At 37.4% G+C, this 14,075-nt stretch overlaps 1 protein-coding gene across 3 annotated transcripts in view; it reads right to left on the bottom strand.

The window, feature by feature from the left end:
• The window catches only part of NFX1 (nuclear transcription factor, X-box binding 1), a 78,266-nt gene that overhangs the window by 36,817 nt on the left and 27,374 nt on the right, over positions 1 to 14,075 (bottom strand). For all 3 annotated transcript variants that reach the window (XR_002320797.2, XM_020967359.2, XM_078152990.1), the window contains exons 10-12: positions 11,578 to 11,675; positions 7,512 to 7,542; positions 54 to 136 (exon numbers count right to left, since the gene is read on the bottom strand). Coding sequence is in view for 2 of the 3 variants with exons in the window: in XM_020967359.2 (XP_020823018.1) it covers positions 54 to 136; positions 7,512 to 7,542; positions 11,578 to 11,675 (212 nt within the window). In the remaining variant the exon portion in view is untranslated. The remainder of the gene's footprint in view (positions 1 to 53; positions 137 to 7,511; positions 7,543 to 11,577; positions 11,676 to 14,075) is intronic.

Below are 14,075 nucleotides of genomic sequence, written 5' to 3'. Positions count from 1 at the left end.
TCTAGGGCATCCTAGTAAAATGTTTATCTTACTTTACAGTTATGTAAACTTACCACACAGCATATTTCATTACATTTGTGTCGTCCACACAATCGTTTCTTACTACATCGCTTGTCACACAAAAATGTAGCATCAGCTATTGTCAAAATAAAAAGAAAAGAGTCATTTATTAATACTTAAAATGTTGCATTTAGGTAGTGATTAACATTAAGTTATATATACAAATAAATAGGACAGCACAACAGTATACAGAGGCAGCATGGAGTAGTGGACAGAGTCCTAAACTTGGGAGTCTGGAAGACCTGTGCTTAAATGCAATCGCTGATACTTACTAGCTATGGGGACACTGGACAAGTCACCTAATTGCCCTGACCTAAATGTGTTGGCCTAGATGACTTCTAAGTTTCCAGGTCTAAATCTATGATCCTATAAATATCTCTTCTGTGTCCTTTTCCTGCAATTCTAGTGACTACCTCCAAGTGTTTAAAAATTATAGCTAACATTTACCTTTAATAGTTATAGCTAACATGTACCTAACAGTTCCTATGTACCAGAGTACGCTAAGTGCTTTGCAATTATTATTTCATTTGATCTCACAACTCTGGGGGTAGATGCTATTATTATCTCCATTTTACAGATGAGGAAACTGAGGCAAACAGTAGTTAGTGACTTGTCATGGATCACATAGCTAAAAAATGGCTGAGGCCAGGTCTTCTTGACTCCAAACCTGGTGCTCTATTGACTGTGCCGCTTAGCTGCCTCATGAACAGGTACATGTTTATGTATGGGTAATGTCCAGAAAACAGCCTCTCCCCACAAAGCCTTACTCTTGATATCTCACTGTGGCTTGGAGATGACTCTGGGTGCTCAAAGCCTATGTCAACAGAACAGGGGCCTTGGCAGGTCTGTCACCACAGAAAGGTTTTAAATATGGGCCCTGAAGACCAGCCTTGTAGGCTGACTGCTTAGTGACTAATTATCTGTCTCTAGAAACTCATTTTCAAAAAGAGAAAAACACAAAATGGTCCCCAGTCCCATTTAGCCCTCTTCCACTTCTGCAATGAAAGTGGGAGAATTCCAAGTAATCACAGCTTTTGGACCTTTTATAAATTTAAATTTGACTGTTGGTACTATAATTGTGAGACATCTGTCTAGTAACCAATAAGTGAATATACTACTAGTGAGACTAAATTTTATTAATCTGAACATTCCCACTATTGATAAAACTAAAAGAAAGAAAGAGGCTGCATCTAAATGGGAAGACAGCTTACAGGTGCTGCTTGGAGTGGCAAAGGAAGAAATGGGCAGTTGGTTTCATTATATGTCCAAAGGCAACAAGAAAAGTTATTTCTTGGGATATTTGGTCATTTCATGTTGCAGTAGTGATAGAAATTAGCAAAAGACCACTACAAAAATAATTAGAGACTACAGGCACTCACTGACACTGGCTGCTAAAGATGAAGAGGTACAGAACTTGTTAGGACCCACAAAATTAAATTAATACAAGAGTTCAAGACAAGACGGCAGCCTGAAGAGAAGGTAAACTACCCATTCTGCAAGTACTTATCCCAGCAAAACCTTCTAGTTTGCACCAGAATGAATAACAAGCAAGAAATGTAAGGAGAAACTACCATAATTTCTTCCACCCCAGGACAGCACAAGAGGTCAGCCAGAAACACAAAGGCCACAAGAAAAGGCAACTGCCAGTAAAGCCAGGGCACCTCCTGCCCCTGGCAAACAAACCCAGACTATCAGCATGAACACAAACTGACTGGAGATATGCATGACCTGTAAGGCCAAGTGTCCTGAGGTACGAAGAACACAGGGTGCAAGAGAAAGTCCCAGGATGGGGACTTTGTAAGTGCAGGGAGGCAAGGCAATGATGACTGACCAGTGTGTACAGTGAGCAGACCAGAGCACCCCAAGCACTCCAACGGCCCTAACACTCTATCCTAAGAAGCCAGACAGGTTCCTGAAAATCCAGCCCTCTGAACTTCAAAGATCCAGGAGGGGCCTAATTCTGGGAGGTGGGAGGCCAGAACAGAAACCTAGGTGACCAAAGTGACTGTCTACTGAACTCAAAAGTAGAGCAGGGAGCAGAGCTTGGCCCTGGCAGAAAGCTCCAGTTTGGGACATAAAGATGGGGAGATAAATAAATCAAAGAAAATACCAACTAGTATCAAAAATTATTGCAAATCTAGAGATCCCCATGAGGAAAATAACTGTCACAACTGCAAGCAATGACTCAAAAGAAAAAACGGATTTTTCCATTACAATTACATGAACCTAGAAGAAATGGAGGAAGACGTAAAAACAAGATAAAAGCTCTAATAAAATAAAAGCTGTAGAGGAAAGAACTGGAAGAATAATTTATAAGTGAATAAACCTAAGCCAAGTGATGGAACCCCTGGAAAACAGAACAGATCAAATAGAAATCATTTTCTCTAGGAGACAGCAATAAATATTAGAACAAAATCAAAACACTGAAAAAAATAAAAGAAAACGTATACTAGATGATATTTAAAAAACTGATCTGGAAAACAGGTGAAAGACAAATAATTAAAGATAAAGTCAGACTCCACAAAAACCATGATTTAAAAAAAAAGTCTAGACACTATATTTTACAAAATTAAAAATGAATACTGCCCAGATCACTAAGAACCAGCGGGCAAAGTAAAGACAGAATCTACCTCCTCAAAGAAATTCTAAATGGAAAAAAAATCTCAAGAAAGTAACAGCCAAAATCCAGAGACCCAAAATTTAAAAAAATAATAAATTTTATATATATCTATATAAACACACACACACACCCAGAAAGAAGCAGTTCAAGTACCAGGAACTGAAATAGCATCATAAAAGACCGGAAGTTTCTAACAGGAATGAGAGAAGACTGTAGAAGACAACATCCCAAAAGACAAAAAAGACAGACTTACAACCACAAATCACTCACCCTGCAAGGTTCAGTATAATCCTTCAGGGGAAAAATGGAATGGAGCAGAGGACTTTAAAGCCATTCTAAAGAAAAGATCAGAGCTTAGTAGGGAATTTGAAATATAAACATTAGAGGTCCAGAGAAAACTAGAAAAGTAAATTTATTTCAGCAATGGGAAGGAGCTGTGCAATGATTAGAATTAGTATTCTAATAGGGATAGAAGAAACAAGGATCCCTCCAGAACCTAATGTCTTCAAAGGGTAGTGAAGGAATTAAGAAAAACTAAGGCCCTGCAAGTAGATTGGTTCAGTTCTGAGGGTCTGAATAAGAAGGGAAAGAATGGTAAAAGGTATATATAAGCATAGAAAAGAGGAAGGAGATGGAATTTGGTATTTCTCAATTTCCCACCATATATGTTGATTTACTTCTCATTTCTCATACTCAGGATGTGTAAGAAGAGCATGCAGACATCAAGAAAGGGATAGTGAAGGGGTATCAAAGGAACTCACTCTTATTTGAAATGAACAAAGGAAGGTCAAACACAAAGCAACACATTTTGATGTTAAAATTCATAAAAACTCAATAGGGAAGCAAGAAGGTAAAGAAAGGAAATAATAGGGAGAAAATAACTGTAAGCAAAACAAACTTCCCAGTTCTGAAGAGAAGAGTAAAAGAGGAATAAAAGAAAAGAACTAAAATCTAAGGGGGTGACTTGGCTTACCTCTTAGACCTTAGACAACCAGGAACTGCTGAACAAATTGTGACATATGAATGTAAGATTGTTATGCAGTAAGAAATGATGAGGTGACTTGGGAGAACTTGGGTAGTATAAATTGATGTAAATTGAAGCAAGTAAAACCAGGAGAACAATTTAAGGGTCAGCAACACTTTGGAAAAAAAAAACAAAAAACTTTGAAAGACTTAAGAACCCTGATCAAAATAATGACCAATCAACCATGATTCCATAGGACAATATACGTTACCCACTCCTGACAGAGAGATAATGGACACAAGCTGTACAAAATGACATATATTGTTGGATATAGCTAATATATGGATTCATTCTGCTTGACTATGCTTATTTGTTACAAAAAAAAAAAGGTTTTTCCTTGGTTTTCAGTAGGAGTTGGGGATGTTCAGGGAGAGGTTTTATAATAGTGATGCCAAAAATAACTGGGCCATTAAAACACTGTTAAAAATAATCATAAGAACTCACTATTTGACAAAAACTGCAGGAAAAACTGGAAAATAGTATGATAGAAACTAGGCATCAACTAATGTCTCATACCATACACCAAGATAAGGTCAAAATAGATTCTTGATTTAGACATAAAGGGTGATTCACAGTTCCTCAATTTAATTATTTTTATGACATATTCTTGATCGCACAACAACTTCATGAAAAGATGTTTATAGCCTTCACCTTGCCATTACCCATGGATATTTTATTTCCATGTTCATGAACTCTGAAATCCCCTTATCTGACCATAATATTTTATCATTATATATTTCCTTCTGCCTTACAATCTCTAATCCTATTTATCCTCACCATGACTCCTGATACCATAAGCAAATTAGCAGAGCAAAGAATAGTTTACCTGTCTGACTTGTAGAGAAGGGAAGAGATAGAGAACATTATGAAATGCAAAATGGATAATTCTGATTACATTAAAAGGTTTTTGCACAAACAAAACCACTGCAATCAAGAATAGAAGGAAGCAGAAAGCTGGGAAACAATTTTTACAACTAATGTCTCTGATAAAGGCCTCATTTCTAAAATACATAGAGAACTGAGTCAGATTTATAATATATGTCATTCCCCAACTGATAAATGGTCAAAGCATATGAATACTTTTCAGATGAAGAAACTGAAGCTATCTATAGTCATATGAAGAAATGCTCTAAATCACTATTGATGAGAGAAGTGCAAATTAAAACAACTCTCAGGTACTGCCTCACACCCAGCAGATTGGCTAATATGACAGAAAAGGAAAATGATAAATGTTGGAGAACATGTGGGAAAAGTGAGACACTAATGCACTGTTGATAGAGTTGTGAACTGATCCAACCATTCTGGAGGGCAATTTTGATGTGTGAGTATAAGCAGTATTATCTCATAAAGCAGAGAGAGGCAATGAAGGGTAAAACCACATTAGGAAAAGCATGGCAAGACTTCTGTCCAGCTAGGACAATCAAATAAAAGGCAAATTGAAAAGCCCTGAAACAATTATTATAATAAACCTCTTCTCATCATCAAGAACAGTAGAACCATCATGCTTGTACCCTAACCTCACAGCTCCATATGTGCTTATAGGGGAGGTAGAAATGGCACTAGTGTGACAAATTTAAGAAAACCAGCTGGACCAGACTACTCTAAGTGTATATAGAGGAGAATCATGCTAGAGATGACAACTGCAAGGGTGCTGAGGGAGCAGTACGCAAGGTAGCTACAAGGAAGAAAGATATCGGTGCAGCTAGGTGGTACAGTAGACACAGCACTGGCCCTGGAGTCAGGAGGACCTAAGTTCAAGTCCGGCCTCAGACACATAACAGTTAATAGCTGTGTGACCCCGGGGCAAGTCACTGAACCCCACTGTTGGAAGGAAGGAAAGAAGGAAGGAGGGAGGGAAGGAGTGAAGGAAAGAAGGAAGAAGAAAGGAAGGAAGAGACAGAGAGAGAGAGAAAGAAAGAAAGAAAGAAAGAAAGAAAGAAAGAAAGAAAAAGAAAGAAAGAAAGAAAGAAAGAAAGAAAGAAAGGAAGGAAGGAAGGAAGGAATGAAGGAAGGAAGGAATGAATGAAGGAAGGAAGGAAGAAAGAAATCCCCTGAGAAGTATCAAGGAAGCTAAAAAACCAAAAGGTATTCACCACTGTGATGGACAAGATGAAGAAAGACTCCTTATAGCTGGAGAGGTACTCAATATGCCCTGTTTGTAGATGACAGGGTGCTGGCTGCATAAGTCCTGGAACACTATAGAGTTTCCTGGAAGAAATTTATACCTACTCAAAAGAGATGGGGCTGTCAATCCACACAGGAAATGGATGTGGCTAAGTAGATGAAGAATATATATTGCTCAGCAATGTGGTAGCAAAAAAACCCTGGAGATTGAGGGGTGCCCATCAATTGGGGAATGACTGAACAAGTTGAGGTATATGAATGTAATGGAATACTACTGTGTTATAAGAAATGATGAGCAGACAGATTTCAGAAAAACCTGGGCTTAAATGAACTGAGGCAAAGTGAAATGAGCAAAACCAGGAAAACACATTGTACACAGTAACAGCAACATTGTTTGATGATCAACTATGAATGACTTAAGTCTTCTCAGCAACACAATGATCTAAGACAATTCCAAAGGATTCATGATGGAAAATGCTATCCATTTCCAGAAAAAGAACTGATGGGAGTCTGAATGACAATTGCAGCATACTATTTTTCACTTTATTTTTTTTTCACAGGTTTTTTTTTTCCTTTTGGTTTGTTTCTTCTTTCACAACATGACTAATATGGAAATGTTTTGCATGACTGCATGCACACACACACACACATACATATGATCTATATTAATTGCTTACCTTTTAGAAAAGGGTGAGGGAGAAAAATTTGAAACTCAAAATTTTTTAAAAGAATGTTAAAAATTACCTTTACATGTAATTGGAAAAAATAAAATACTATTTAATACACACACACACATATATCAGATTACAAAATGCATTTAGATGCAACCTTGTTTCTTCATCAGGATGTTAATATGGGACAGAAAGGACAGATCAAAAATCTTAGGAAACTGCAAAGCTCTCTAAATGACTCAAATTCTCATGGAAACAAAGACCCATTTTTTAAATACTGACATTCTACCTGTGTTGCAATATAGGATGTCCTAAAAGTCTTAGTACCCTTTTGAGCTTTAATAGATGAAAACTACAGCAAGACCTTTGGGGCATTCTCCATCACAGTAAGACATAGCATATTACAGTCTTTGAAGAATTTAAGATGAATATCACACATGGGACAATAGAGAGGCACAAGGCAGCTTTCAGCAGGCTGAAATGTATAACCAATGGAGAGCTTCAGAGAAGAACAATATATGATAGGAAGAAAAGACAAGCTGGTCATATATCTTCGAGGGTAAATTGTGAAAGTACCACAGCCATAACATTTCCTTGTACCCTCACAATGGCAGGAGAAAGTGAGAAAGGATTCTGATATGCTGGATGGAACCACTGTGGTAAACTTAAAGGACAACATTAGTAACAGCTGAACAAGGTAAAGACGGTTTGTGTCCTGAAAAGAACCTCCAATTTGATGAAATGAAAGATTCATTTTCGAATCTAACAAATACAACTACTAACTTTGCTTAGAAATGTATTCGTAAAAAAACAATTAAAAAAAAACTACAAGAAATCCAAACACCTAGGTACAGAGTAGTATTTTGTTCACGTTACATTTTAATTATTATTGAACTGATAATATCGATTCATGATGATACTTAACCTGAGTATACTCTGGACCTAAAAAGAATTTTCCTGCCCACTTGCTGATTACACTTAGGTAGTAAAGGTATTTCATTACACAATTTACCTTCTGTTTTGAGACTAGCACATGGCAGCTCCTAGAAAATAAAGAAGTAATAATCATTAATAGTCATATTTGAAACAAAGTAACTATAATACTAAACATTTTATCTATATATGAACTGTCAATTAACAAGAACATAGATAACCAGAAAATAAGCAAAAAAAAAAGCCTCTAAATGGTCAGAGTAGACATTACAAAATTCATGTACTTTATTAACAATAGATGTCATTTAAATAGCAATTTAAAGCTTACAAATTGCTTTTCGTACAATATTTTGTTTGTGGGTCAAGGCTCTCTTGTGAAGTAAGAGGTATTATCACTACTTTGCATATCATAAAGAAACCGAGGCTTGGAGAGGTTAACTGGCTTGTCTCCAATCACACATCTGGTAAGTGTCAGAGGTAGGATCCAAACTCCAGTCTTTTTGACTCTGCACCCTAGCTACTAAACCATGAGAGTCCCCTATAGAATCATTTGATAACACTTTAAACATGCTTTTAAAAACAAGTTTATTTTTCTGATAGCTTACAATAAATTTTAAAAGGCAGTGAAAAGTGGGAAGAGGCTGTTGAAGGCATTTGGTTCCAAGATAAATCCCTCAAAGGAAAATGATAGATGTCAGAGGATTGTGGGAAAACAGGTACATTATTAATGCAAGGTTAGCAAAATTGTGAGTTGATCTAGACAGTTTAGAAAGCAATTCAGAACTTTGCCCCCAATGTTACTACATATCCTGTGACCCAACAATATTACTACAAGATCAAAAAGAGAAGAAAAGGATTTACATGTAAATAAATATCTATAGCAACTTTGTTTTTTTTTTCTGTGGTAGCAATCAGCAAGTGTTCATTAAGAGTTCTGTGCTAGGTGATGGAGATATAAAGACAAATACGAAACAGTCCCTCCCTTCAATAAGCTTACATTGGCAATAGTGAGGAAGGAGGCCTCATGAGGAAAAGAGGAAAAGTTGGGTTTTTTAAAATATAATTTAATTTTTACTTTCAGTTCCAAGTCCCCTCCACTCCCTTTCCTACCCAATGAAAAGAGAATATGGCATTCGTTATACATATGAAGTCATGTAAAATGTATTTCCACATTATCCATATTCCGAAAAGAAAAAAAGCAAAGAAAATTTAAAATGGGGGAAAAAAATATGCTTCAATCTGTATTCTGAGACTATCAGTTCTGTCTCTGGAGGTGGATAGCATTTTACATCATGAGTCCTTTAGAGTTATAGTGGATCACTGTATTGATCAGAGTTGCTAAGTCTTTCACAGTTGATTATCCTGACAATATTGCTGTTATTGTGTACAACGTTCCCTTGGTTCTGTTCACTTCACTCTGCATCAGTTTATGTAAGTCTTTCTAGATTTTTGTGAAAGCATCACCTTCATCATTACTTACAGGATAATAGTATTCCATCACATTCATATACTATAACTTGTTCAGCCATTCCCTAATTGATAGACATCCCCTCAAGCTTCCAACTCTTTCACACCACAAAAAGAGCTGCTATACATATTTTCCTACATAGAAGTCCTTTTCTTTTTCTTTGATCTCCTAGAGCTATGAACCTAGTAGTGGTATTGCTGGATTAAAGGGTATTCACAGTTTGATAAACCTTTGGGCATAGTTTCAAATTTTTCTCCAGAATGATTGGAGCCGTTTACAACTCCATCAACAGTGGATTAGTATCCCTATTTTCCCATATCCCAGAGAGGTTTATAAGCATATAGTATATACAAAGTAATACCACAGAGGTCAAATGAGGCACTGAGAGCTGGCAGAAGGGAGGGAGGTGATTAGGAAAGGTCTCATGTAGGAGATAACATTTGAGGTGAACTTTGCAGGAAATAAGAGATTCTAAGGGAGAGAGGTGAAGAAGTAATCCTTCCCATGTATGGAGACAACCTGTACAAAGGCAATGGAACATCATGGTATCAAGTAGGTAAAAGGGAGGAATGGAAAATAAGGCTGGAAAAATAAGTTGCAGCCAGGTTGTGAAGGGCCTTAAATGAAAGGAGATTTTGTTTTTTAGGTCAGAGGAAAAAGAGAATCACAGAAGCTTCCTGAGCAGGAGTGACAGGACAAAGATGAACAGCTGTGTGGAAGATGAACTTCCAGGCAGGAGAAATATAAGGCAGGAGGTCAATTAGAAGATGACTACAGTAAACATTCATTAAGCATCTACTATGTATACACTTAGCACAGTGCTAAGTGCTGGGGACACAGGGAAAAGGAAAAGACAATTTTAATGATAAAGGATATGACTTACAAAGATACATAGAGACCCTGAAGGGAGCGAAGGAAAGGAGGGAACAAGCAGTTTTGTTTTGTTCTGTTTTTGCTTTTTGGTGATGGTGAGGGGTTATGTGACTTGCCCGGGGTCACACAGCTAATAAGTGTTAAGTATCTGAAGCTGGATTTGAACTCAGATCCTCCTGACTCCAAGGCCAGAGCTCTATTCATCGTGCCACCTAGCCGCCCCAGAACAAGCAGTTATTAAGCTTCTACTATTTGCTGCCGTTGTTCATGTCCAACTCTTTGTGTCCCTGTGGACCACAGCATGCCGATACTGTCCATGGGGTTTTCTTGGCAAAGATACTGAAGGGGCTTGCCATTTCCTTCTCCAGTGGATTAAGGCAAAGAAAGGTTAAGTGACTAGCCCAGGGTCACATAGCTAGTACTAAGGTTTGATCTGAACTCAGTTTTTCTTGACTCTAGGCCAGTGCTCTATCCTCTAAGCTACATAAGCCTCTCTACTTACTACATGCCAAGCAATGGCTAAGTGCTTAACAAATATGATCTCATTTGATTGCCACAACAACCCTGGGAGGTAGGTGCTATTACATCCCTATTAAGTAGGTAGGTGCTAGCTATTATGTCCACAACTGAGGAAACCGAGGCAGTTTGAATTGAGTTGTGACTTAACCAGAGTCATATACATAGGCAGAATTTGAACTCAGGTCTTCCTGATTCCAGGCCTAGCTTTGAGAGATAGTGAGGGCCCCAGTCAAGGCACTGACCAGATAAGTGGAGAGAAAGGAATGAATGGCAGACATCATAGAAGTAGAAGGAATAAGACCTGTGGACTGAATAATAATGGGGAGAAGGGAAGAGGAGGAAACAATAAGGATTACTCAGAGGTTCTGAACCTTGGTAACTATAAGGATGATAACGCTAAAGTTTCCAGGTTATTCTCTAGGATATAGAGATGGAATTGCCAGTCTGCATAGCTGCAGAGAATTTCTACAGGAATAAAAAACAGAAAGTTTCTACTTTATTGATGTGATCTGCACATCAATAAAAACAAAAGTCTGGACCAAAAAAAAGAAAAAAGGTGTGATTAGTGGTATTAACAAGGAACAGCTCAGGGCTAGTATGCAGCTAGAAGAGAGAAGCTCCAAGTTCAAATCCTGATTTTGTCATCTATGTGACATTCCACCAAATCACTTAATCTCTTTGGCCCTCAGTTTCCTCATCTGTAATGTAAGCTTCTGAGGTACCTCTTTTCAGTTCTAAATCTAAGATCTTATGAGCCTAGATTTCTAGTATCGACTAATAATTTTTATAGTTAAAACTTCCACCTCCACTAGAGCTTTTGAACAAGACAAAGTCAACAGACTTAAACTGTATCTTCGCCTCTGTGTACAGTCTGGTAGTACAAAATAAGCAGGCAGCAGGAAGATCTTAAGAGGCCTGTCCAAGTCACAAACTGGATGGAGCATCTCCCATAATTATTCACAATATCTGAGGTATCCCATACACTCTGATCCCACACACTCTGACCATAGAGCACCTAATTTTTCTCCTATCTGCAAAAATAATTATCATTTTATTTTCCTTGAAAAAGAGCACACAAAAAAAAATAAAAATTTCAATAATAAAGAATACTAACTTGATTTTCTGAAAATTCTGACAAAACTTTCAAGATCCTATTCCTTTTTAATACAGTAAAAACAACTGATAGTGAGTATGGCATGAGTCAAAGCAGCTCTTTTTCAGTTTTGCTGATATGACAGAAAACATATCTGTAGCAATAATTTGAAATGAGTGTTTTTGAATTTACCTTTGTTCTGAAAGTACATCTGCAGGAAATAATGGATGTGCGAGAACAAGGTCCACATTCTCCTTCATGGCAGAGGTTTTCACATGTATGAATGAAATCTAATAAAAATTAAAATCTCACATTAAAATTTTTTCACTGCTTAGACAAGTCAAACTGTAATTTTTTAAAATGATAATACCTAATAAGTAAAAAGGGGGATTATTAGAAAACAATACTCCACTGTCAGATGCAGTCACTAGATTAGATTTTTTGCTTGTTTTTCTTTAACAAGAAGGTTTCATGGGGGAGGGATACAACACAAAGACAAAGGAAATAAATAAAACATTAAAAATAAAATAAATACTACTTATGTGACCCTAGGGCAATTACTTTCTCTTACAGGCCTCATTTTTATATCTATAAAATGAGAGCAGGACTACAAGACTTCTAAGATCTCTTCTAGCTCTAAATCTATAATTTTATAATCCTGTAAGACAATAAACCCCCAAACCTTCACTCCACAATTAAAAAAAAAACTATTCACATACCCCCAAATTTACTTACCTATATCCATCCCAAATCTGCTCTATTTCCTTATCAAGATGACAGGCAAAGAAGAGTTTGGACAACACCCCCAATTCAGTTTCTCCCACCTCCCTGGGAAATACCCCAGATTTACAGGGGTGGGGAACCTGCGGCCTGGAGGCCACATGTGGCCCTTTAGGTCCTCAAGTATGACCCTTTGACTGAATCCATAGTTTGCAGAACATCTGTTTGGATTCAGTCAAAGGGCTGCACTTAAGGACCTACAGGATCATATGTGGCCTCAAGGCCACAGGTCCCCCACCCCTGCCCCAGAACCTTTGCAGAAATCCAAGGCTCTCTTTCTGATTTCCCTTCCATCATGACACCATCTGATCCCCAGGCAATTTATGAGTTAAATTGTGTTTCCTTCAACCTCAGCCTTCTATGGATTTACTGCAACCCGGTAAAACATTGTTCAAGCCTCATAGTCAACCAGGCATTAGCAGCCAAACAGACATGGAGCATCTTGTAATTGTCAGAGCAGACTCACAAACTGAAAGGGCTATTTTGTGAGGGAGAAAGCTCCATTGTTGATAGGGCTTAAGTCAAGGTTGGCAAACACTTAACAGGAACATTTCTTTTGCTGTACTGGAGCTATCTATGGGACTGGGGAGGGGAACCTCCCTCCCTCTCAGAACAAACTGCAAACAAAAAGACCTACGTAATATACAAATCCAACTAAGTGAGGGCTGGATGAGGTTGTACCATAGGCATATACTCACATAGTTGTCTGTCATACAGTTGAGTCATTCTCCTCTCCGTAAATGTACTGATCTCAAAAGTATTTTAGTAAGACCTTAGGAGCGTCTCAAAGTACAGCCTGGCCCAATTCCTATCTCCTAAGGACTGAAATTATCCAAGGGATCCAGAAAAACTTTAAAGAAATAGTCTCCCAAACCATTCTGTAGAGAAATTTGCAACTGTGCCCAAAGGGCTATAAAGCCATGCATACCTTTTGAACTAGCAATACCACCACTAGGTCTGTATCCCAAAAAAGATAAAAAACAAAAAAGAAAAGGACCTATGTGTACAAAAATATTTACAGCAACTCTTTTCTGGTGGTAAAGAATTAGAAATTGGGGCAGCTAAGGTGATGCAGTAAATAGAGCACCAGCCTTGGAATCAGGAGGACCTGAGTTCAAATCTGGCCTCAGACACTTGACACTTCCTAGCTATGTGACCTTGGCAAGTTGCTTAACTTTTGCCTCACCAAAAAAAAAATAAAAAGAATCAGAAATTGAGGGAATGCCCATCAGTTGGGGAATGGCTGTTCTACATGATTATGATGAAATACTATTGCACTATAAGAAATGATGAACAGGATGCCCTCAGAAAAACCTGGAAAGACTTGCATAGGCAGATGCAAAGTGTAATGTACTGTGTACAAAGTAACAGCAATACTGCAAGATGATTAACTGTGAATAATTTAGCTATTCTCAGCAATACAATCCAAGACAACTCTGAAGGACTTATGATGAAATATGCTATATATCCCCAGAGAAAGAACTAATGGTGTCTGAATACAGATTAAAGCATACTTTTTAAAATTTTACTTCATTTTTCTTGAGGTTTTTTTTTGTCTGTTTTCTTTCACAACATGACTATTATGGTATGTTTTGCATAACTACACACGTATAATCTATATCGAATTACTTGCCTTCCCAACAAGGGTGGGTGGGGAGGAAGGAAAGGAGAGAATTTAGAATTCAACGTTTTAAAAACAAATGTTAAAAACTGTTTTTACAGGTAACTGGAGGAAAAAATACTAAATAAATACAAAAAAGAAAGAAAGAAAGAAAGAAAGAAAGAAAGAAAGAAAGAAAGAAAGAAAGAAAGAAAGAAAGAAAGAAAGAAAGAAAGAAGTCTCCCACCTGCTTCTCACTATAACTTTCAAAATTTCTACTATTACTACTACTGCTACTAACAGGGGTAGG

The sequence above is a fragment of the Phascolarctos cinereus genome, unplaced genomic scaffold, assembly GCF_003287225.1.
Source record: "Phascolarctos cinereus isolate Bilbo 61053 unplaced genomic scaffold, phaCin_HiC Scaffold_4;HRSCAF=312, whole genome shotgun sequence".
Taxonomy (NCBI): Eukaryota; Metazoa; Chordata; class Mammalia; order Diprotodontia; family Phascolarctidae; genus Phascolarctos; species Phascolarctos cinereus.
This window is presented reverse-complemented; position numbering and strand designations above follow the sequence as displayed.